The sequence below is a fragment of the Phocoena phocoena genome, chromosome 8 (assembly GCF_963924675.1).
Source record: "Phocoena phocoena chromosome 8, mPhoPho1.1, whole genome shotgun sequence".
In the NCBI taxonomy this organism is placed as follows: Eukaryota; Metazoa; Chordata; class Mammalia; order Artiodactyla; family Phocoenidae; genus Phocoena; species Phocoena phocoena.
In genome coordinates, this window is record NC_089226.1 from 57,069,536 (window position 1) to 57,093,427 (window position 23,892).

General features: G+C 53.2%; 1 protein-coding gene across 1 annotated transcript; it reads right to left on the bottom strand.

Annotated features, from left to right (window-relative positions):
* Window positions 1-11,275: 11,275 nt before the first annotated feature.
* SERPINH1 (serpin family H member 1) lies at window positions 11,276-21,699 on the bottom strand. The gene is made up of 5 exons (XM_065881726.1): window positions 21,506-21,699; window positions 16,725-17,380; window positions 15,435-15,533; window positions 15,088-15,320; window positions 11,276-12,290 (listed from the first exon to the last, which is right to left on the bottom strand). Exons 2-5 carry the CDS (start codon window positions 17,344-17,346, stop codon window positions 11,988-11,990), a joined length of 1,257 nt encoding a protein of 418 aa, XP_065737798.1. The 5' UTR covers window positions 17,347-17,380; window positions 21,506-21,699; the 3' UTR covers window positions 11,276-11,987.
* Between the last annotated feature and the right edge of the window lie 2,193 nt (window positions 21,700-23,892).

Below are 23,892 nucleotides of genomic sequence, written 5' to 3' on the forward strand. Positions count from 1 at the left end.
GCTGCCATATGAATTCTAATAGGGCCCCGCAGATAAGAAAAGACCACACTGAGGCTAAAGAAGCCCCTCCTTTCAGTTCTCTCTCTGACCCACACACCTGGTCCCATGGCACACACATTCCCACGGGCCAGGTAGATGGTGCTCTCTCTGTGATGGGCAACATCCAGGGGCAAATGTCCAGAAAGCCATTGGCTACCAGGGCTCCCTCTGAAGAGAGAGCTGCCTGGAAACAAGGTGTGGGGGTCAGTCCCACATGGGGAGGCTGAGCTCCCTCAGGGACACTGTCAGAATGGAAAGAGAAATGGGCCCAGCCCAAGGCTCTGGTGACTTTTTAAAGGTAGGAAGAGAAGGGCACAAAGGAAGCTGAGGAAGGGCTCGCCCAAAGCTGTAAGGAGAGACCAGGGCCTGCGGTGCCAGGAGTGATTCAATAAGGAGAGCGATGCCCAGGGTCCAAAGCTGAGGGAGACAGTGCAGACGACTGAGAGGCGGCGGTGGCGGAAGCAGGTCGACCTCCAGCCCAGCGCCAGCCACCTCAATTTCCTCCTGATGATAAAGTGGCTCTGATGATAAGAGGTGATACTGAGGCAGAAAACCTCCAGCTCAGGATTGAGCTGCAGGCCACCGCCTCACCTGCATCACGCCCAGCTCTCTACTGCATTGGAAGAAGGCCCAGTGACGGAGGTGGTCGGCTCAGGCCCCCGCCCTGGGCTGGGGCGGCGAAAGGCGGGAAATGAGCTAGATGCTCTTGGCCCTTCTCAGATGCAGACTTCATCCTAAGCCTGGTTCTTCCCAGCTGCAGCCATTTCCCAGCCCCTCCCCAGCACGCGTCGTCTCCACCCCCTCTCAATCCCGCCCCTCGGCGGCCTGGCGAATCCAGATAAAGGACCCCGGCGGGCCGCGGCCAGTAACCCCACCCAGACGCGGCGGCCTGAGGGAAGGAGGAGAGGGTGGCGCCCCTTCCCCGCGGAGCGGCCTCGGAAGCGCGCCGGCATCCGAAACTCGGATCCCGAAGATGCCCAGGCTCCGCCCAAGAGCCCTTAACCAGGCTCCCGGCTCTGAATCTGACAGCTGGGGATCCGACATTCCCCGCGGGCGGGCGGCGCTGAGCCCCAGTCCCCAGCCGCGGCCGTCCTCGCACGCGCACACCGTCTTGCCCGCGCGGCCAGGTCAGCTTCCCCGTCTGGGCTCCGGGCCCAGTTGCCGGAGCTTCTCGGCGCGGGGTCGGGCCAGGGCCTGGGAGCGGGCTGGCTAGAGAAGCCTGGGGACCCGCGGGCGCGCGCCCCCCGAAGGCGGGTCTGGGGGTCCCTCTTGGAGCTGGGCTGAGGCCTCGCTGGAGCCCCTGGTGGCGGATCCAGGGAAATACTGCGATTTTACTCCTCTCGCGCTGTGATCCCCGCCCTGAACACCTGCCGGGGGCACCCCCGCACTGCCTGGGCACTTTTTGGCATTTTTGTGTAGTGAGGAGGCGGTGCGTGCGGATTCAGGGTAGACCATGGGGCCAAGTCGTACTGCAGCGGCACCTTCCGTAGTCTTTGTCTTTGTCGTGGCGAGGATGGATCACCTAGAGGAAGGGGATGGGGAATGCACGCCATTCTCAGTCCGAAACCTGGAAATATTTTTTTGCACCAATTTCCAGCCCTCCACTTCCAATCCGTCACTAAGACCTGCGCCCTCTACCAGCTAAATAAATGGTGAATCTGCCTTCTTTTCTCTATCTTTATGGCCACCCCCTCTTACATCACATATATCACAGTTTGTAATTCTGCATGTGAATTACATGATGGCACTCAGGGTGTAAGAAATGAGGCATTTCTTTATTCTGATAAATCAAATTAAATCAAGTTGGAGCCCCTCCTCTCACTGCCAGGGTGGGCAGGAACTCCAATATTAGTCATTTTCCTAGAGCCTCACTCTGTCCCTAGGTCCAGGAGGCTTAGGCCATCCTGAGAAGACACATAGGTTGTCACTATGGCTGCCCCAGCCCAGCCAGAGGGGCACTGGCAGCCCCACACCCCCTGCACCATGTTTGGCTGCGGAGCTCCCAAAGCCTGCCCAGGTTGTGTGGTGTTAATGCCATTCCCCAGATACTCCTGTAGCCATCCACATCTGAGCCCATCCCTCAGAGGCCCCATAATCCAGACCCCCCAGCTCCCTGCCCTTTCTACACACCCCCATTCCCAAGTCAGGCCAGTCTACCCCCTCATCCATCAAAGCACCTACACTTTTCCCCCCTCTCCATCTCAGCCCATCCAGTTTAACATCCTCTGTGAGCTTAGACCTGATTCTTGGGGGGCAAGGGCTGCACCGTCTTATATTCTCACCAGCAACATATGAACGTTCTAGTTTCTCCACATTCTTGTCAACACTTGTTCTTGTCATCATTTTTATTATAGCAGTGATTTCTTTGCCTATTACAGAATCTTCCATTCTTGCCTACACACCCAATAGGTATGTAATAACTATGTGTTGAGTGGATGAATAGGAAAACAGGAAACGGAAGGTTTGGGCAGGAGAATGAACTCAGTTTGGTACATGTTGAGTGGGAGATGCTTTGTATCTAGGAGGCTTCTGGATATAGTGGCCTCAACCTGGGACAGGGTCTAGGATGAAGGTAGAGATGGGGACCTCATTAAAATGTGGGCCTCACTAGCCCTGGGAAGTTATGTGAGGCCATAAGAAAGGGTGCATTTATCCAAGGAGAGTGTGGAAAGTGAGAGAACGATCCAAGACAGAGCTTTAGGAAACACCAACATTTAAGGGACAGGAGAGGAAGGAGGCCCCGAGTGGAGCCTGCCACAGCGCAGCAGAGAGGTCAGAAGAGAACTGGAGAAGATTGTCACCTTGGAGAAGGCATCAAGGGGAACGGGTCAACAGGATCAGAGACATGAGTGCTTCCCTATGAGATGGATTATTAAAAATGTCCATTGAACAAAATGGGTAAAATGTCAATACATATTGAAGTTTTGTGATGGGTACGTGGAAGTTTACACTATTCTCTCAACTTTCATGCACATTTGAAATTTTCCATATTTCCAAAATAATTTTTTAAAGTATCCGTTGCACTAACAATGAGGAGATCACTGGTGAACCTGGCATTTGCAGAGTCTCTGGAGTGGAGGGAACAGAAACCCAATTCCAGTAAATGGGGGACTTTAAAAAGGGAGAAATCATGTATTATCATACCTGACGCCTGATTCACTAATATTCCAGGAAGCAATCACTGGGCACATATACCCCAAGTATTCCTGTGAAAAGAGAAGATTGTGTGTGACAGACATTAATTTTTCATAGTTGCTGGTGCCTCCCACACAAGGACCATTCTCAGCAGGCCCAGCAGCCAGCCAAGAGCTCTTCCTCAAAAGGAGGAAAATTGCTTGCCAAGGGGTGCCTGGCTTTGCTCCTAACTCCTAGGTACTCCATTGCGGTTCTTTTCTCGGGGTTTGCCACAGGCTCAGACGTCATCCCCATCTGCTACAGATACCTGAATCACCTTTGAATCTGCTGGGTCATCAGGGCTATGAGCAAAAGCTGCCTCCCCTCCAGCCTGGACACCTGGAAGCCTCCTCTTGCTCTGGGCTCCACTCAAACCTGGCAGCCTTACTAGTTACTCCATAAGTCAGAGTGGAACACCAAAATGTGACATACATTGCCACCAAAATACACAGAAGCCCAACGAGTGTGCTTCTTTCTTACCACTAGGGACAGAAAACAGCAAATTCCTTTCACTTTTCAGGATGTGACAATTTTATGTGTCAACTTGACTGGGCCATTGGGTGCCAAGATATTTGGTCAAACATTATTCTGGGTGTGTTTGTAAGGAATGAGATTAACGTTGGATCTGTAGACTGAGTAAAGCAGATTGGCCTCCCCAGTGTGGGTGGGCCTCATCTAATTTGTTGAAATAGAATAAAAGGCTGAGTAAGGGAGAATTTGCTCTCTGCCTGGCTGTCTTCAAGCTAGGACATTGGTCTTCCCCTGCCTTAAGGCTGGAACTAAACACCATCAGCTCTCCTGCTTTTCAGAACTTCAAACTTGGACTGGAACTATACCACTGGCTCTCCTAGGTCTCCATCTTATAAACAGAAGATCCCGAGACTTCTCAGCCTCCATAATCCTGTGAGTCAATTCCTTATAATACATCTCTTTGTATCTATCTCTATATACACATATCTGTAGCTGTATCTTCTATTGATTCTGTTTCTCTGGAGAACCCAGACTAATATATGTTTCCTGGCACGATCCAGACCACTGAACACCCAGAAACTTCACTCAGGGGGCAGGGCCCTATGTTCTTATGGGATTCATCTCCCATTCTCAGCACAATTTGTATCTTATCAGTGCATCTAAAGTACCTGCTACTTTCCACTCTCTGAATCCTAGGAACATGATGTAATCAGTGTAGTAGACAAGTATGATGCTGTGTGTTATGGGAGGATGGTCAAAATCCCCACAGGTTACATTGTAATAGAGAATCAGAGACTTGGGGAGTTTCAAGACAAGATGAGAAAGCTGTATTGCCGTCCCTGCCAAGAAAAAGAAAGCTGCTTCTGGTATTTGCCGCAGAGGAAGTTTAAAAAAAAAATGCTTTTTCAGATAAATAGTTTCATATTAAGTAACAAAATATATGTATATTTGCTCCCATAAAAAGACCATACCTAGAATAGTAGCTGCTGGAATCATCTGAGTAAGCTTATGATAATTCTCTGTCATTCTCCAAGACCTGTGCCTTCTGCACAGACCAAAGAAGTAAATTAAGTAGGATGTAATAGAAACCAGCCTACATCTCTCAAGTTTTGATGAAGGCACAAATTTCTGTGATTCTCCCAGATCTGTACCAGTTTATTGATTGGTAAAAAGAAAAAGTTCCAGAAGCTTCCACCTGGCCCTTTCTACCATAATGGCCCTTATTCCACAGGTCTAGAGGCTCATGTGTGCTGTAAATTTCAATTATACACCCTGAAACTAAAAATACAATTACAGGATGAGTCCAGGCACCATGCCTGGACTTGAGTCAAAGCTCCAGTTGTCACCTGACGCACCTGAGCCTCTACACAGTGGCTTTCTGTGGCCTCAGGAATTAGCATTAGACAAGCTCAAGGTCTGCTAATCCCTGAAAAGCCTGTGTATTTTCCTTTCACAGAGCACAGTTCTCTGGCAAATGGCCTAGGGCCCTTTGTGGAAGGTAGGCTGCTAAAAGGAAGATTTACAGTATGTATCTGGGGTGCTATTGAAGGGGCCGCTCTGAAGGGTACTGACCTCTCTTCCATTCAAGGGGCTTTGGGTGAGGGACCAAAGTTCTCTTTCATAGTGGGTCAAATCAGGCTTCTGCTACCAGGCCTGGAGGGTTTTGTTTGTTGTTTTGCTTTGTTGTTTCTGTTATACATTAAGGAGGACTTAGAGGCTGCCTATCCATTTGGTCCCTTTGGTCCTATTTGGCCCTTAAACAATTAGTCTTTGCTAAAGACACCTGTGGGTTAGACCATTCTGAGTACCACTTGGCATCTGACGTCCCAGATGGCCAAGTGCTGCTGTCTGTGCTCTGCTCCCCTGGGATCCCATCATTTCCACTAAAATCATGGAGCCCATTTCTGTGGCAGTGTCTTTCACTAGTATCCCTAGCCTGCAGGGAACAAGTACTGCATCACGTTTCAGAGATGCTCCCCTCACTAACATGTTTCTTCATGCCTTGGTGAAGGGAATTTCCTCCAGGCCCTATAAGAGGAAGTCGGGAGTGTGCAACTTGGCTTGGGAGTATGTGAGTGGGTCACACAGGGTAAATCCACATCAACATTGCTCCCTGCCTTAGCACTGGATTCCTTTATGTTAAAGCAAGGAATTCTGGCATTTCAATATCAATTAAGCATAGGCCTCAGTTGAATCCAGGTTTCCGTCAACCAGCTAAGCAAACAATGAAAACCACTCCTAGCTGCTGAAACTGGCACACTGACTCTAGAATCTTAGGTAAATATACCCATGTTAATAAATCCAGCCCAGTGAAAACTGTGTTCCTGCCTCCATGAACTAGCACCCACAGAAAACATTCCCACATATATTATCCAGACTTCTTGGTGATATAAATTAGCAAAATCTTGCAATTCTTCTGATGTGGCTGCTTCTTCCTCCCCCATCTGACTCTGGAACTAGTCTTCCGAGACAGGAAAGTGTCTAATCCCAGTTATGGGACTGGAGACAATGGGATTGGTGCGTGAAGAGACTTGGCCTCCCCCTGTGGGGTAGATTGAAATCATGCCCATGATATTTCGCTGCTCTTTCCATCCAGACGTGAAGTCTCGTTTTCACCCCTCGAATCCAGGCTGGCCTCATGACTTGCTTTGACCAACAGGATGTGATGGAAGCGACATGATATAAGCTGCAGAGCCCAGGCCTCAGAGGCTTAGCTCCCGCCTTTATCCTCTCAGAATCCTGAGGCCACCACTGTGCCAGGAAGAAGACGGGGACGCAGGCCCACATAAGAGAGAGGCTCAGCGCCTAGCCATCCCAGCTGAGCCCAGCACCCGGTGGCTACAGTCACCCGAGCGAACCCAGACAAGACCAGTAGAAGGACTGCCCAGCCAACCCGCAGAACTGTGAAAAAGAATGAATTGTCATTTTAAGACACTAAGTGTGGAGTGGCTTGTTTCTCTGCAATAAACAACTAGAACACTTTGCAGGGTAACTTCCAAGACAAGGTCACTTCAAGGTCTTCAGGCAGGGCAGCTTGTGCTGCGTGGGGATTTACTGGAGCTGGGGGTGCTCTAAATCATCCAAATCCTGCCATATGGCCTCTAATTCCCTCCCTGAGATCAGTGCCCTAAATTTCACCTGAGATCTAGCAGCACTGTGAATTCAGCTGACAAACGGACAATGGAATTTGTTGACTGCAGCATCAAACTCCCGTCTTGATAAGTTATATAACATAGCTTAGCTCTCCCCTCCTGTTGGGCCTCCTCTCGGCTCCCCTGTTGAGTTTGTCATCTCTGGTTTACACCAAGACAGAGGAATGACATGAAAAAAAAAAGGAAGTCTGAGAGCTGCCCACTTCTCAGTAGGTGTATTTGAAGTGTCAGAACACTTTCTAATTCTTGCTGGAACAGCCAGGTGGATCAGCTCGTGCCCGGACATGTGGACTCTGTGCTCCCCCGACAAATGAAACACTGGTGGTAGGCGTGCAGGGGAGATGAGTAGACATGTCCATGTCACAGAGAGAGAGGAAGAAAGGTGACAGCAAGAGGTATTGAAGGACCAATTCCCCCCAAGAGCACCTGGAGGGAAAATGCGGTGCGTGCTGCCCAGAGATGTTTCCCCAGAGCTCTGGGAGCACAGAGGCAGCTGCGCTTCTGACAGGGGCCCAGGAAGGGTCTCTGGAGAGTCGGTAACCTTTGAGATAGGCTTTGAAGGATGAGGAGGGCTCCACTGGCAGAGGTGGGGGGAGGCATGATACCAGCAGAAGAGGCCACATGAGCAAAAGGAGAGGGAGGAAAGTCCAGGGGAGGGGATAAGTCAAGCGGGGGCTGTGGGAAAAGGAGGGAAATTGGAGGGGTGGGAGTGGCAAAACCAACTGCTCTGCTCCTGCAGAAGCGTTCACTGACCTCGGGGCCTCCCCGTCAGCCGCCTCCTCCCAGCCCCTCTCAGAGCAGTTCAGCCCAGCACCTAGCAGCCAGGCCTCCCTCTATCTCGCCCCCACCCTCCCCCGGGCCCCTTGCTGTGTCCCAGGCTCCCGTGGCCCTTCCAGCAGCCGCATCTCTGTTCACGCTGGGCCTCTCTTCCAGAATGCCTCTTCCCCTCTTTCCTACCAACCTCTAGCACTTCTTCTTCCAGGAAGTCTTCCCTGACCACTTCCACTCTGCCTGACCCCCAGGTTGTACAGCATGATGGAAAGAATCAGGCTTTAAAGTTGTGGAGATCTGGGTTCAAATCCCAGCTCTGCAGTATGATCTTGATTTGTTTACCTTCTCTTATAAATAGTTAATATTTCTCGGCCACATATTATTTGCCAGGTACCATGGGTTACCTCATTTCATTCTCACCACAGCTCTATGAGGTACTTACTATTATCATTCCCATCTTCCTAGTGAGGAAACTGAAGCTCAGGGAGGTTAAGTATCTGGCCCAAGGCCACACAGCTAGGAGTGGCAGAACTGGGACTCCAGTCTGGTCTGCCAGGCTCCAATGCCTCTGCTGCTAAGCGCCAAAGCACCCACTGGACCACTTCCTTTGAGTGAGCATTTATTAGGCATCTCCTATGTGCCAGGTGTTGTGGCCAGGGCATGGGCAGACAAGGGCTACTCTCAAGGAGGTTTTAGCTGCAGGGACTGGAGTAAAGATTATACAGAATCCCATTGGTTACTGACCGCCTCCTGTAAACCATGGAGCACGGAGCTCACGCGTACCGACCACCTCTCTCCTCCACAGCCAGCTGACCTGCGCTCCCATACTTGCCAGGCTCTGTCACTGACCTGCTAGGTGGCCTTGGGCTGGTCACGTTATTCTCTAAACCCCAGTTCTCTCTTCTATAACTTGGGATGGTAATAGCTACCCCTGAGGGAAGCTCTAAGAATTAAGAGCTTCCCTCACGTGTACCCGGCAGTGCAGGGCACATAGTCGGTGCTCAGTAAAAGTTAATCCCCATCTCCCCACACTTGCATTCATGTCCAGGACCCACACAGTGCAGCAGGGTCATCATCTCTCTGAGACTTTTAACAAGCACAGTGGTGGAAATAACAAGGAGGTCCCTTCAGTGGCCTCCAGGTGGCAAGAAAGCTCCACACAGAGCTGTGATGGGCCATCAAGGGTGCTGACATGGCTGGTCCAGCCCCAGCCCAACCTTGACCTATCCACCTCTACCACCTGCCCTGCCACTCTTCACGCCAGCAACCCTACCCCTCACTGTGAGGTGGGAGCACAGACCTCCCACCACCCTCCCGCCTGTGCCCGGATGGAGGCAGGTGGCCTCAGGGCCCCGTTTGTGTCATCTGGACAGCCCCACACTCAGCCCTGCCTTCCTTCACTGCCCATGCCCACCTGGTGGGGAAGCTGTTGCAGGCTGAGCTTTGGGTCCAGGAGTCCCAACTTCTAGTCCAGTCTCCCCATCTCTGAACTATACCTGTGTGAGTAGGAAGACTTCCCACCTAACTGGGCTATTGTGGGGACTAAGTTGGACAATGTATACAGACTGAGGTTATGTACCTTTCCTGTTAAAATCTGGCCAGTTCCTCTCCTGCCCTTTCTGTGTGTCATGGAGGAAGAACAACTCTCCAGCTGGCTAGGAGCATTTCCCAGCTCAGCCCCACTGGGCTCTCAGCCTCAGTTATCTCACCTGTAAAATGGGAATAATCCCTACCTAGCCAAACTGTTAGGAGGCTGGGATAAAATTTATATATATCAAGTGACCGACATGGTGTTCGGCACATAGTAGAAGCAAAATACAAAGGAAGGACCAGCTGGTATTATTAAAATCATTATTCTGATCAAGAAATGCCTACTTACCCTTCAAGGCAGCCTACATGTCACTTCTTCCTGGGAGTCTTCCTTGATCTCCCCATGGCAGACATGGCACCCACCCATAGCACCCTTCTGGATTCCCGAAGCCCTGGTGCCCTTCTAACACAGCTCTTTCACTTAATAAAATGTTTTGAGTGCCTTATGTGTGTATGACACTGAATTTGAGTGCAGGACATACAGTGATGAACAAGACATGGGGCACAGTGGTTAAGAATCTGCCTGCCAATTCAGGGGACATGGGTTCGATCCCTGGTCCGGGAAGATCCCACATGCCGCGGGCAACTAAGCCCACGTGCCACAATTACTGAGCTTGCACTCTAGAGCCTGTGACCTACAACTACTGAGCCCACATGCCACAACTACTGAAGCCCGCGCACCTAGAGCCCGTGCTCCGCAACAAGAGAAGCCACCGCAATGAGAAGCCCAGGCACTGCAACTAAGAGTAGCCCCTGCTCATCGCAACTAGAGAAAGCCCGCATGCAGCCAAAAGTAAATAAATAAAAAAAATTTTAAAAAGTCATCGTCCCTATTCTCGTGGAGCTTCCATTCTAGTAGTGGGGACAGACCAAATGTGTCAATAGATGGATAATTTAGGAGCACTGAGTCAGTAAAGCAAGAAAACATAGTAAAGAAACTGATGTTGTGGAGGAGCTGCTTATACTGGGTGGTTAGGGAAGGTCCTTGTGGAGTAGATGACATTTAGGCTGAGTTCTGGACGACAAAAAAGCAGTCTTGCAAAGATCTAGAAGAACCACTTGCCACAAAGAACAGCTAGTGCAAAGGCCCTGAGGCAGGAGAGTAAGTGTGGCATGTCTGGCAACAGAATGATCCAGGGGACTGGAACAGTGTACCGAGCATACCTGTCACTGTCCCTACGTCTCCACTTCTAGATGAAGCCTCCTGAGGGCAGAGATCTAATTTATTGGGTTCACAGCACAGAACAGACCTGGAGTTCTAAACAGTTGTGTTGCATTATGGTAATAATGGGAGTGAATCAGCTGGCCCTTCTGCAGCCCCATTCACATCTGGGAGGACTCCAACTAGGTTGCCCAGCCAGGCAGGGATTCCCTCCTCAGACCAACAACCCCCAGGGCAGAGTTGTTGGCAAACAGAAGCTGGAGAGGTGCCCAGAGAGAGGTAGTGACCTTCCCAAAGTCACACAGCCAGCAAACAGCAGAGATGGGACATGAATCCAGTTTCCTCTGTTCCTCTGCCTCCCTGGCCACTGGTCTTCTGTCCCGTGCATCCCACTTGCCCTCTCCCTCCCTGAGCTGTGATGTCAGGAGCCCCAAGGACCATGAAAGGTAACCAATGTGAGGACTGTATCAGGTCCCTCATCTCCTGCTGCAAACCCAAACACAGAGCAAGGTTCCCACAAGCTCCTTCTTCACAAAGTCCTGCCCAGCTGGGCAGCCTGAGCTTGTGCCCTCTGGCCCTGGATTTGGATGAGGTCAGCTTTAAGTGAAAGCCTAGGGGGCTGAAGACTGGGACCCTGGGGCCCTGCACAGCAGGACAGCAGAGTCTGGGCTCCAGGTCCAGCACTGTCACTCCGGCCCTGCAGCCACCATCTCTCCAGGGTAGCCCGAGCCAAAACAATTTCCAATTCAGCACATAGTGGGCCTGCCACACGGTATCATCTGCATTCATCTGCCAGGATTTCAGGGCCTGACAAAGGCTATTAGTAGCAAACGTGGCTTAACAGAAGGAGCCCTTATCCCCGGGGAAGAATGAGATGGGAATCTCTGATCCAATCTCCTTCCATGCTCTGACAAAATTTCACTGGAAAATTTTATTGAAAAAAAACAATTGTACAAATAAGATCTTTGTCTGACAGCAACAAAGGCTCATTTCCCCCCTTTCCTCCCCATCTTTGAAAATCTATAAAAGGAAAAAAAAAAAGTTCATCCCCATGATGCCTGACTGGAGTCTGCCCAAGAGCTCCCCCTGCCGCCCCATAAGCTATACCCGACCCCCTCACTGGGGTCGGACCCATGGCGGGGGAGGGGGTACATGTCCCAGGGGCTGCAGCACCTAGTTTTATAGTTGAGGGAAGTTAGAAGATTGGGAGGAAGCCGGGGAGGGGCTGAGGTGGTGGTAGTATCAGGAAGAGGGCCCCCATTCCATGAGGGCTTGGCTGAACCCCCAGCTCGATTCTGTCTCACAGATGAGAAAGCACACAGCTATAAATATGAACACTGACCGAGGCAGCCTGGATCCCAGGGCTGGGAGCAGGGCTCCATGACTACTGCCCAGCTCCCACAGGATGTGGGGTCTCTGGGCTCAGCATCCTGACATCTGGGGGCCTGTGTCCAGGCAGAGTGAATCCTGGCTGGGAAGGTCTGCTCAGACACAGCCAGCCCCCCTGTTTTCCCACCCCCACCCCGTGGACCATCCAAGGTCAGTACCTCAGCTCCCCACCCCCATAGCACCCATGTGTCTCAGGAGCCTCCCGCTGCCCCGTGCCATCCCACACCCACCCTGGGGCCCTACAACTCGTCTCGCATCTTGTCACCCTTGGGCCGGACCAGGCGCCCGATGAACAGCAGGGAGCCGCTCTGGGTGTCTCGAACCAGGAAGATGAAGGGGTGGTCGGCGTAGAAGAGCTTGGGGCTGCGCAGCTCCTCACGCCCATAGATGTCCTGGTCGAAGGGGTTGCCGTCTGTGTCCCACTCGAAGGCGGTGGCGTGGAACACACTGGCCAGGTACAGGTCCTTCTTGCCGGACATGCGAGACAGGTCTGCCTTGTTCTTGTCGATGGCCTCAGTCAGACCCAGCCCAGCCAGGTGTTTCTGCAGGACCAGGTGAGTGCCGGTGAGGCCACGGTGGGTAAGGCTCCTAGACCCTCACCCTCCACCCACACCGCCTGCTGTCTCCTCCCGTCTCTTCCCTCAGAGCAGAGATTACCACCCCCTGCCACCTTCTGTGTGCCAGACATGGTGTGGGCACTGCCAAGCACTGCTTTCCTAATTCTCATGAAAACCCTGCAACAGCCTCCAATCACCACTTCACAGATGAGGAAACTAAGGCTCAGGGGGAAAAGGCAGAATTTATGCCTGGCCCCGCCGAGCCATCTTGACCTGTGCTTCTCGAACTGTGGGTGGTGGATCGCCAGCATCAGCGTGCCCCAGGGACTTACACGAAGCGCACATTCCCTGGCTCCAGCCCAGAGCCACGGAATCACAATCTCTGGGGGTGGCCTGGGAACTTTTTTGAACCAACTCTCCAGGTAGTTCTTGACACACTCAAGTTTGAGAAAGACTCCTAAGGACAGCTATGACCACATCACTCTGGGGCTTAAAATCTTTCCAGAGTGATATGATGTCTGCGATTTGCTTCAAAATAATCTGATGGGCGAGGAATGGGTGTGTATAAATGAATCCTTATTGGTCATGAGTTGATGATGGTTGATGTTGGGTGATGGATACATGAGGGTTCCTGATACTAATGTCTCTATTTTTAATATATTTTTATACATTTCCATAGTAAAAAGTTAAAACGCACACGCACACACACACACCCTCTTCTAAGGCTCTGCACAACCCCTGGAAGCCAAGGACAAGCTCTTTCCTGTGAACTGTGCTTGCATTGCAGCCTTAACCCTCAGTATGTCCCACTCCGCTCTCCACTCAACAGCCTCCCTGAAACTGCATCCTCGATGGCATCTCAGTGGCTACCCTGTCTCTGTAGGGCCCTTTAGACTCCACGTCTTCCGGGAAGGCTTCCCTATCCCACAAGACTGGAGCCGCACCTCTCTGGGCCTCAGCACCCCTGGCCTCCCTCTGGCTATCAGTGTGTGGTCCTGTCTGCCTCTCCCACCTGGCTCAGAGCTCCCTCAAGGCAGGGCCCATATTCAGGGCTCTCCCTGGCTCTCAGTGCAGAAGAGGTGGCAGTAAAGGACTGTCGGCTGAGTGAACAGCAGCCTTCAGGGCCCAGGCTTCTGCGGGACAGTGCACTTCCCCAGCATGGCCAAACAGGCACGAGACCTAGGGATCTGAGAGTCAGGGTGTCCTGAGACAGGCATTCTAGGCCCAGCTATTCCAGTCCCCTTGACTTTGCACAAATCACCCTCTTGGAATTTCCCAACTCAATCTATTGCAGGATTGCGGGTAGTGTGTCCAACCAGGGTGCCAGGAAAACACGGGAGAAAGAAGGGGAGTCAGATGACAGCAATTGCAGGAGAAAGGGCTGGGGTAGAGTCGGGACAAGCACAAGAGGGAGACAGTGGCTCCTCTGGAAACCCTCAGTGCTGTCTACAGTACAGACCACACAAGCTCCACTAGTCTCCAGTTTGGAGCCTAAGCCCCATCTCATCTCAAGCTTTCTCCACGCTCTCTCAGCAACAAGTCTGAAACAATTCTGTAGGTGAGAGACCTGCCAAGGAATCATTTCTGGAATCCAAGGAAGGAATGAGATGAAAGTTTTCCCTTTCGAGTACAGGAAAAGATCTTTCTCTCCTGATTGACAAAATGGCCACCCTGAGTTTTCGCCTTGAGAACTAACTGCAGCTCCACTGCTTACTAGCCAGGGTGACCTTAGCGAGTCACTGCTTCTCTCTGAGCCGCTGCCCACCACCCGGAGTGGTCATGAGGGAGAAATGACGTTGAGCAGGTTTGGTTAAGTTTCCAGCCAAGTGACTCAGAGCTGAAAGCCATGATTAGTCTTATTACTGCACGGGGGACAATCCTCCAGCTTGAACAGTCTATACACGCATACCCCAGAGATATTGCGGGTTCGGTTCCAGACCACCACAATAAAGTCAATATTGCAATAAAGTGAGTCACACGAATTTTTTGGTTTCCCGGTGCATATAAAAGTTATGTTTACACTATACTGTAGTCTATTAACTCTGCAATAGTATTATGTCTTAAAAAATCAATGTACATATACCTTAATTAAAAATACTTTATTGCTAAAAAATGCTAACCATCATCTGAGCCTTCAGGGAGTCAATCTTTTTGCTGGTGGAGGGTTTGAAATATTGCGAGAATTACTGAAACGTGACACAGAGACACGAAGCGAGCAAATGCTGTTGGAAAAGTGGAGCCAATAGACTTGTTTGACGCAGGATTGCCATACGTTTTCAGTTTGTAAAAAAACGCAGTAAAGCGAAGCACAATAAAATGAGGCATGCCTGCAAAAACGTCTGAGTTATTGACTGTGTGAATGTGGATACGTTATTTAACTTTCCTGAGCCTCACTTTCCTCATCTGTAAGATAAGGTTGATAGTCCTACCTAATAAAGTTGTTTTGAGAATTAAGAGTTTAATACATACAAAGGGCTTAGGAAGAGTGCCTAGCATACAGCACGTGCTCAATTATACTGGGTTGGCCAAAAAGTTCGTTTGGGTTTTCCGTACGATGTTACAGAAAAACCTGAACGAACTTTTTGGCCAACCCAATATTTAGCTATTGATGTTATCACCATCTTCCCAAGGGCAGGGACCATGCCTCCTCCCCCAGCACAGCCCAGTACTGCCTGGACAGCCAGAGGGGTTCAGGACAGACCTGCTGAGCTGGTGAATGGTTGCCCCATGCGCCATGCCCCCCTCCAAGCCCTGCAGGCCCTCGAGTTGGGCCATCCCTCACCTGCAGGTCGTGGGTCACCTCTACCACACCCTTGGGCAGGGAGATGGCAACAGCCTTCTTCTGAATCTTCCCCATCCAGATCTTCAGCTGCTCCTTGGTCAGCAGCTTCTCAAGGCGCTCGAGGGGCTCCACGTGGTGGGGCATGATTATGATGAGGCTGGAGAGCTTGTGCGCCAGGGCCATCTCCACAATTTGCAGCTTCTCCTTCTCGTCATCATAGTAGTTGTAGAGACCTGGGAGAAGAGCAGAAACGGCGCTGGCAACACCGTGGGGCGGGGGCGGGCCAGGCCCCAAGCACCCTCAAGCCCCCACTTTGCCCCCCCAACCCCGCCCTGCAAGGCACCTACCTGTCCGGTGCATCATGGTGACACCCACGGTATAGGAACGGGTCACCATGAAGCCTCGGTTGTCCACCATCTTGTGGTGGAATCTCTCATCCCAGTGTGCTGTAGTGGGAAGTAGAACACAAGGTCAGAAATAGATGCCCCCATCTTGTCAAGACACTCCCCTCAACTGCATACCCTGGATTTTTCCCTGCTCAAGGCCTCTGTTAAAGTCTTCTGGGCTCACCTGTGGCCCACCTCCCCCCGAGCACCCAGCCCACAGAGTACATGTTCCCTGCTTTGGGGGTGTGGGTCTTGGCCCCAGGACATGCTGCTTGAATATATGGCTCTCTACATTTAGGGCCTACCTGTTTCCACATGACAGGGCGTGCCTTCAGAAGGAGGACCCTCAGCTTAGCTACCACCATGTCCACCTCCGCCCTGACAGCCGTCAGGCATTTGCGCAACATGCGCTGAGCTAGATTGCCCACCCCACCTGCTAACTGAGGTCTGTGCCCCGGGCAGGGGATGCCCCAAGACCACCCTTAATTCTTGTCTGCAAGCCCTATCTCTGTGCCCCCCAAAATGACCCAAAAAACCATGAATACGTGACAGTGGCATGAGCCCTGCCCTATGTCACATACAGACGTGTATTCAAATTCAGTCTCAGTCACCAACTGGCTGCAAGACCTTTCACCCCTATCTTGGTCCCTTCATTTGTAAAAGAGGGGTCACCTCATCCTCACAGCATGCCGTGAGAGGAACAGTGCTATCCATATAGGTACTCAAAAATACACATTAAGCCCAAATCGAATCTTCAACTCAAGATGCACCTGGACCTGAGTCCGGGCTCTCTCCTCCTAGCTGAGCCTCAGTTTCCTTACCTGTGAAATGTAGGTAACACCACCTGCCCCCAAAGTTGCTTTGAGGGTTAGTAATGATCACAGATGTGGAGCCTTTCTCCAGCTCGTTACTGAGATAGAATTGATTACTAAATTTGATTCCAAGACAAGCAACAACACTCTGATGTGATGAAACACGGCAGGAGCACATCTTATGGAGTCCTTCGGTGGGGCTTGCATCTCTGTCCCGTTCCTTTAGACACAACACTACACCTCTCTGAATCTAGTGTCTCGTATGTAACAAGAGTTCAATAACAGTGCCTCCCTCTGGGTCCACAGGTTGTTAATGAGGACTGAAGGAGCCCCAGCTGTGGTGCTCAGCACGGGAACACTGACCTGATTTGCCAGGGGCGGGGCTCCGGGGAGAGGAGGCCCCGCCCCACCGCGCCCTGCCCCGCCCCTCCGGACTCACGCTTGAAGAACATAGCATTGACCAGCAGCGCGCCATCGGTGCGCTCCACGTCCTTGGTGACCTCGGGCAGCTTGCCGTCGGTGGTCTGCGCCGCCCACTCGTTGATGGACTGCAGGGCGCTGCGCTTGTCGCGGAAGTTGATCTTGGAGTGCTCGCAATTGTAGTGCTGCTTGCTGCTGCGCACGAAGTCCTCCGCGAAGCTCACCGAGCTGGGCCCATACAGGCGGCTGCCCAGCTTCCACGTCACGTTGCGCGCCGTGCTGTTGCTGAGCGAGCGCAGCAGCTCGCCCAGGCCCGCGTGCACCTCCTCGTCGCGCAGCTGCTCGGCGCTCAGCACCGCCTTGGCCTGCGACGCCGTGGCCGCCTTGCCGCCCAGCGACACTAGCCCCAGGGACGAGGCCACCACCACAGGCGACAGCAGGATGTTCTCCACCGCCTGGTCCTTGGCCATGGCCTGGTACAGGCTGAAGGCCAGGCCGGCGCTGCGCTCAGCAAACGTGGCCGCTTTGGGGCTCAGCTTCTCAGCCGGCCCGGGAGCTGCTGCGGCCGCGGGTTTCTTCACCTCGGCGGCCAGGGCCCTGGCCAGTAGGCAGAAGGTGCTGATGAGCAGAAGGGCACGCATGGCTGGGAGGCGGGTCGTGAGCACCACGGAGGACCTGTGAGGGTGGCAGAGAGAGGGCGGCCCTGAAGCCCTAGTTGTTCCTCGCCAACAACCATCCCTATCCTTCTGGCTGTCACCAAGTCCCCTGGAGATGGGAGCAAGACGGCCCAGAGCTCTAGGGAGCCCGGACCTAACTCCGGGTTGCCCAGATTGGGGGTCTCGTCTGCCCACTCTCTCAGAGGCCTTCTTTGACTCCCTAGCCAAAGTAGGCAAGTCCCCACCTCAGCTCTATTGAGTTCTTGCACTGAACTTAACATTTAGACTTACGTTTGTTATGTACTGTTTCCATCCCTAATTAGTCTGTGACCTCCAGGAGGGTAGGAAACCTAGCCAGTCTGGCTTCCCTCTATATCCCCAGTGCCTGGCACACAAGAGGCCTCAGCTGTTCCTTAATGAACAAAAACCAGGGCCACTTGCCCAAACCTGGGGTCTTTAGTTATTAGCTCTGATCTCATACAACCCTGGGGCCCTTTTCCAGTGGGAAAAAAAAAAAGTGGTAGATGGGCTCAGCGTCTGCATGAAACTCAGGGGCCTGGACAAAGGATGTCATGTGGGGTGGAGGTGTAGGCCTGCACCTCCCCGAATGCCTTTCTTTCTGCCCTGGGATGTTAATGAGTCACCAGTTGGTTCACTCATTAAATGAGAGAGTCCAGATGCTCTACTCTGCTACCCCAAGGGTGACCTTGAGTTCGCATGTGTGCATGTGTGTGTGCTCCCCTCTCTGAGCCTCAGGCTCCATTTTCCAAGTTATATGGGTCTAGGTCTCCATGCCCAGGCTTCTGTCTCAGCAGGGACTTGCCTGCCCATCTGCCCACAGCCCCTGGAGCGGATGTGAAATCCCCAGGACAAAAGCTGGGGGGGGGGGGGGGGGGCGGGGGCTGGGGAGGTTTCCTGAGAGGAAGGATACTAAGGGAGAGGGTAAGTCACAGCTCAAAGGAACAATGACACCGACACCCCTTCACCAGAGGCTGGTGGCCAGATGTGTGTTCATTCTCCCAGGAAGCTGGGCCACCTCAGATTCCATTCTTCCCTCCCATCTGACAGTCATCACCACACATGCCCATCTACTCTGTGGCTTCAAGATTGCCCTCAGGTCCCCTCCTCAAACCACAGCAGTAGCAGTGGCCCCTAGGACAAGCCCCTCTCCCCTCTCTGGGGCCTCCCATCAGGACAGTCTCTCCACATGGACTTATTTCCGGACTTATTTCCACACTCGTCCAATTTGAGGTCATTTCCACTTCTCCAGGCAGCACAAGGGAAGAGGAGGTGACATGGCAAAGGGAAGGTTTGGAAGGAACCGCAGTGATCCCACGGCTCTGGGAGATCCCATCTCATGGTCCTCAAGAAGACGGAAAACTCAGAATCCTGGTGGACGACCCTCAGGCCTTGAGCCTGCCTGGGGAGCACTGGCTTTCTGCGAAGACTCTACTGCTGCAGCAATCCTGTGAACCAAGCCAAGGCCCCCCTCCCTGGGCTGCCACCTCCTTGGAGGTGCAGTGCAGAGGAGAAGCAAAAGGTACATGGGGAGAGGTGGGGGGAGGAGGGAAGGCCACTGAGCCCCACAGCTGCCTGGGGGGAGGTATCAAAGAGATCTGTAGCCTAGAGTAGGGATTGCAGAGGTAAGACAGAATTTCACCCTAAAGAACGGATTGGGAAGGGAATATCTCAGGGCCCAGGCCGCCTTCCTCCCAGCCCTAGCTACTTCCCCACCAGGCCTGGAGTCTCAAAGGCAGAGCAGCCATATAATTATTGTACAAAAAAAGACACTTAAGAGAGTAAAATGGGACACCACTAATTATTAGGCCAGGACAACAGGCATATATATAGGGTCATCCTATTCAAAGGCCGCCTTTAGTCCAGACAGCTGATGCCAGAGCTGGGACCTCTGCAGAGGCCACCAGCATCCCCTTGAGAGACAGTCTCGGAGTCTAGTTCACAGCCTTGCCACGTGGCAGGCACTGTCTTGACAGCCCCACCCCCAGCCAACCAGAACCTTAAAGGGCTGGGAGGGGCTTTTTAAAAAAGCTCCAAATGACTAGTTTGGGATTCCTCAGGCAGCCACACAGCCGCGCTCCTGCGCCCGGTGACGTGGCAGGCTGGAAACTGAATTCTCTGCACCCGCCTGCAGAGGGGGGCTTCCAACCCGGGAAGCTTCCAACCCGGGAAGCGGGAGGCCTGGGTTCAGGTCCCAGGGGGTGCCACGGAGCCTCCCTCGCCCTAGCTTCCAGCCCGCAACGTCACTCTCTGCAGGGAGATGTGCAGCTATGGGGAAGGGCTGCCCTGTTAACCCATAAGTAGGAACGGAGGAAGGCAAGTCACTGCAAGCAAGCCAGCCTCCCACAGCCCAGCCCCTGTTGCTACAGAGAAATCCTAGCCCTTAGGCTAAGGTTAGAAGATTTATAGTCCCATAAAGAAAAATACACGAGCCCAGAACCAAGGGCTGTGCCCACAGCTAGCCAGGCCAAGTTGAGACTGGGTTCCAGATTTTTGTAAGTAGAGGGAAGGGAAGCAGATGCTGGGGGGGGGGGGACCACCAGAAGGGCTCTCGAACACTTGAGGAGGGCTAAAGTACCTTGAAACTGCCTCAGGGGGAGGTCAATGCCTGCCTTTTTCATTCTGAAAGAAAACAGAAGAGTGAGGAGGATGGGATAGGGCAGAGCTGGCGTGGTGGTGAGGAGGGGGCCTGGTAGGGCCAGCCCCCATACGGAACCCTGTCTGCACTGCCCCTGGCAGAAGGAAGACGTAACCAGTCCCAGATCTACAATGACCTTGGAGGTCATTCACTTCACCAAACAGTGGGAGAAACTGAGGAAAGAGAGCGGGCAGGGAGCCACCTCCAGTCCACCAAGGATCAGTGGGGGTCAGGCTTCCTAGCACACGGCTCCTTCCTCCCAGAAGCACCCACAGAGCCCCTCTGGAGAGCTGGATGTGGTGTCCTGTTACACAGCCCATGAAAAAACATTTCTGCCGGGAATCCCGGTGACCAGAGACAAAAGGAGGGGACGCGGAGGCCTCAGGAAGGGGGGATGGGCAGATGAACTGCCTGAGGACGGGAGGGTGTGGTCCCAGCCAGAGACTTCCAGGGAACCAAAGCCCCCTGATTTTCCTTCGGCCTCCATCCGGCCTCCATCCGGGCCCTGCAGACCAGCGGGACCAGCCGGAAGCCCGGGAAGAGGAGGGGCCAGGCCTTTCTGGTCATGCTGGAAGCGGTTTCATTCTTCTTCCACCACTCCAGCCGTCTCAGGAATGTCCCTAAGCTGGGGGCAGGGAACCCCAGCCTCTTAAGTAGCCTTAACCCTGCAGTTACTCCAGGAACCAGGTGGCGGTGGACAGAATTAGAGTGGGTGACTCAAAGCCTTCTAGGGAGCGCCCCGTTGTCCCTTCTGTGGGACGATGCAGACCTGGTCACCTCCTCACCCCTTTTTGGAGGGAAGTGGGGGAGACTGGTGCTGGCTGCCATAACCTACACGTGCAGGCTGCTGATCAGAAATGGAGCCGCGGTGGGGGACTCCTCCCAAACCATGGGGACCCCAAGAGCCAAGTAAAAGTCAAGGCTATTTCACCTCCTTTTCCTACCACCCTACCTCAGGAGGCTCAGATGCCCCCCCAGCAAGCCTGTGAGGAGGGTGGTCCACTGGCCCTTGGGCCTCAACCCCACAACTGGAGGCACCCCGACATGCAAAGCCAGCCTGGCCTCCCTGTCCCTGCTGGAAGGCATTCCAGACCCCATCTTCTCCCTCCTTGATCCTGCAGAGGGACGAGCCTCAGCATCCCGGCTCCCAGCCCCACTGTTTCCTCTCTGCCACCAGCACCCCTGCCCCACACTTCTGCGGAACCCTGCACTTTTTCCGGGCCCTCTGAGTGCCCCGACTCCCCATCCCGGCTCTGATCTCTGCTCTGGCCCTCGGGTTCGCTCCGCCATCACCCCCCAGCCCCGGGTTCTCCATGCCGAACCCTCCAGCTGTCCCCAGAGTGCCAGGGACTCCAGTTTGCGGGCTCTGGAGTGGCCCCTAAACCCTCCCGCGGGCCGCTCTCCCCTCTCGTTTTCTTGAGCACCCCCAAAGCTCCCGCCGCTCTCCCCGGCCGCTCCCGCCCCACCCGGGCCGCCCCCGCCCCTCACCTGGCCGGGCTGTGCTGGCGCCGGGACTGCAGTCACAGTGCCGCACTCGAGCCGCGAACGGATTCCACTCTCCGCCGCGCCCCCGCTCTCCAAATCTATATATGGCGTTCCCCCACCCCACCTCCCTCCCGTCCCGAGAAACTTCTGGAAAGTTAGAAAAGCTTCCGGAGGGCGCCCCGGCTCCGCCAAAAAAAGCCAAAGACCTCCCCCAAACCGCCCCGGCTCCCGCCTCTCCCTCTGCGGGCAGTCACCCGGCCCCTGGGTCCTACTGCCCCCCTCATCGGACGGGGTCGCGGCACCCGGGGAGCCCCTGCCTTGAGGCTGGGCGCCCGGGGCCCGCACGACTGCAGAGCGAGCAGGCATCCTTTGATTCAGCTGAGACTCTGCACCCTAGTGGGAGCTCGGAACACTTAGCTGGAGGGGACATGGGTCTCCAGGGTCCAACTCCCCGGAGAGGAGCCCCCTAACACCCCAAGGCTCTTTGCACAAGCCAGCTACCCCTGATTGCACATTCCTTCCAGCACCCCTGTCCCTGCAGCAGCTCTGCCTCCAAGTGGATCCATTCCTTCATTTCTGAGCTGAAACTTAATTGGGTTCCCCTACACACCCCCTCCTCAGTCAGGGCCCCTCTCCTTCCTCTCAGGGGAGGTGGTCAGAGGTTGGGAGGCAGCACCCTTCTCCATGTGCAGTTTATCCTGAACACCCTGGAGCTCAACCTCAGTGGCCAACCCAACAGGAAGAGTGGTCGGGCCAGTCCCAGTACCTGACCCTCACCTAGGAAAGTATTGGAGACACCTGGGAAACACCACATGGTCTGCCTGGGCCTGGAGGGGTGCACAGGAAGAAAACCCTGGCTGTCCACTAAGTAATATGCTGTGTGCCCCTAAAGAAGTTACTTTCCTTTCTGGGCCTCAGTTCCTTTGTGAAATGTCATTCCTTGCTTCCTTTCCTTGTCTGTCTCTGTCTGTCTCTGTCTCTCTGTCCTTGGTCGTCCCTGCCCCCTCCCTGTCTGGGTCCTCTCCCACAGGTCTCACTATCAGCTCCTCTTGCCCCACCCTTCCCCAGTTGATAGCCTCTTGAGCTCTGAGCTAAGCTGGGGTATTCATTTCCGTTCCAGGTGCAGAAGACACAGCTAAGAACAGGACAAAGTCCCTGCCCTTAGGATGAACATTCTGAGGGGGGTATGCACATTTTAGTAGGGAACTTGAGAAGGTAGAAGATGATTTAAGACATCCCCCTCCCTCCCCCAAATCTTTAATAGGGAAATCATAGATAACCCATGGACCCCAGTATGGAGAGGAAGGGACAGACCCTTCACTCACGCACTCATTCATTCAATCAACAAACTGTGCTGAATATCTTCTTGCTTCCAGGTGCATCTCTGGATCTTGGGGAGCAAATGAAGCCCAGCACCCAAAAGATGAATCATCCAGGTCCCTGGCAGCAGAGGTGAGGGGAGGGCACTTTCTGGCTACCCCAGTGGTGGTAGTGACTAACTTCTCAGTCTGGCTTAGGTTCAAAGTCTGATTACAAGGATTGTGGGAAACCTTAGATCCCAAGAGCTTCAGACTCTTCAAATCAGGGTCAAAGAATCAGAGATCACTGAACCTTAAGGTAGTCATCACAGAATATGATATCCCCATGAAATCTTTGAATTTATACAAGGAATCTTAGAATGTTAACTCTCAGAGTCAAAGAATCTTAGAATAAAAGTATTGAGGACTCTGGGCTGCAAGGCATCTCAGAGGTCATGGATTCCTGTCTGTAGCCCCTAGCGGAAGTCCTCTCTGCAGTACCCCAAAAAGGCAAGCACCCAGGTTCCTCCAAGAACAGGGAGCTCACCTCCCTCAGAGGCAGACCAGTATCCTTTTCTTAGGACATGTCTGATTGTTGACAAAATCTCTTAGCCTCAGGGCAGTGTCCATCTCTTTGGTGCAGCTGTCCTGGTTTTCCTGTACTTCCCTCTGCCTCATCTGTGTACTGTTTTTAAGAATAAGTCCTTGCTATTCAAGGAAACTGAGAAAATCGCCTGGGTCCCAGGCCCAACTCCACCCTCTACCCCACCCCCAGCTTGGCCCTCAGGTGGTAATTGGCCAGTCAGCTAAGGGTCCATCGAAGCTGGTGTAATGAAAGAGAGGTTTGCCTTGATTTTCAGCAGGTCCAGATGTCAAAATCCCGCAGAGATTTCCTTTCCTCCACACCCTTTCATCTCTTAGCTCTCTGAAGCCTCACCAGAAGTTTGGGGGAAAGCTGAGTGCTACGACCCTCAGTGACGGCCCTGAGGGGGAAGGGTAAACTGAGGGTCACTCTGTTAGATAAACCCAGAATCCTAGAAGGTCAGAGTAGAAAGGACCAATGCCCACCATATACCGATAGGGAAGCTGAGG

What these genes read in the sequence shown, in the direction of transcription:
- SERPINH1 (XM_065881726.1), bottom strand. Translation starts at nt 17,346, where the DNA reads ATGCGTGCCCTTCTGCTCATCAGCACCTTCTGCCTACTGGCCAGGGCC. An exon ending in CACCATGATGCACCGGACAG is followed by an intron (nt 15,321 to 15,434) that starts GTAGGTGCCTTG and finishes CTCTTCTCCCAG; the next exon opens with GTCTCTACAACTACTATGAT. An exon ending in AGGTGACCCACGACCTGCAG is followed by an intron (nt 12,291 to 15,087) that starts GTGAGGGATGGC and finishes CTGGTCCTGCAG; the next exon opens with AAACACCTGGCTGGGCTGGG.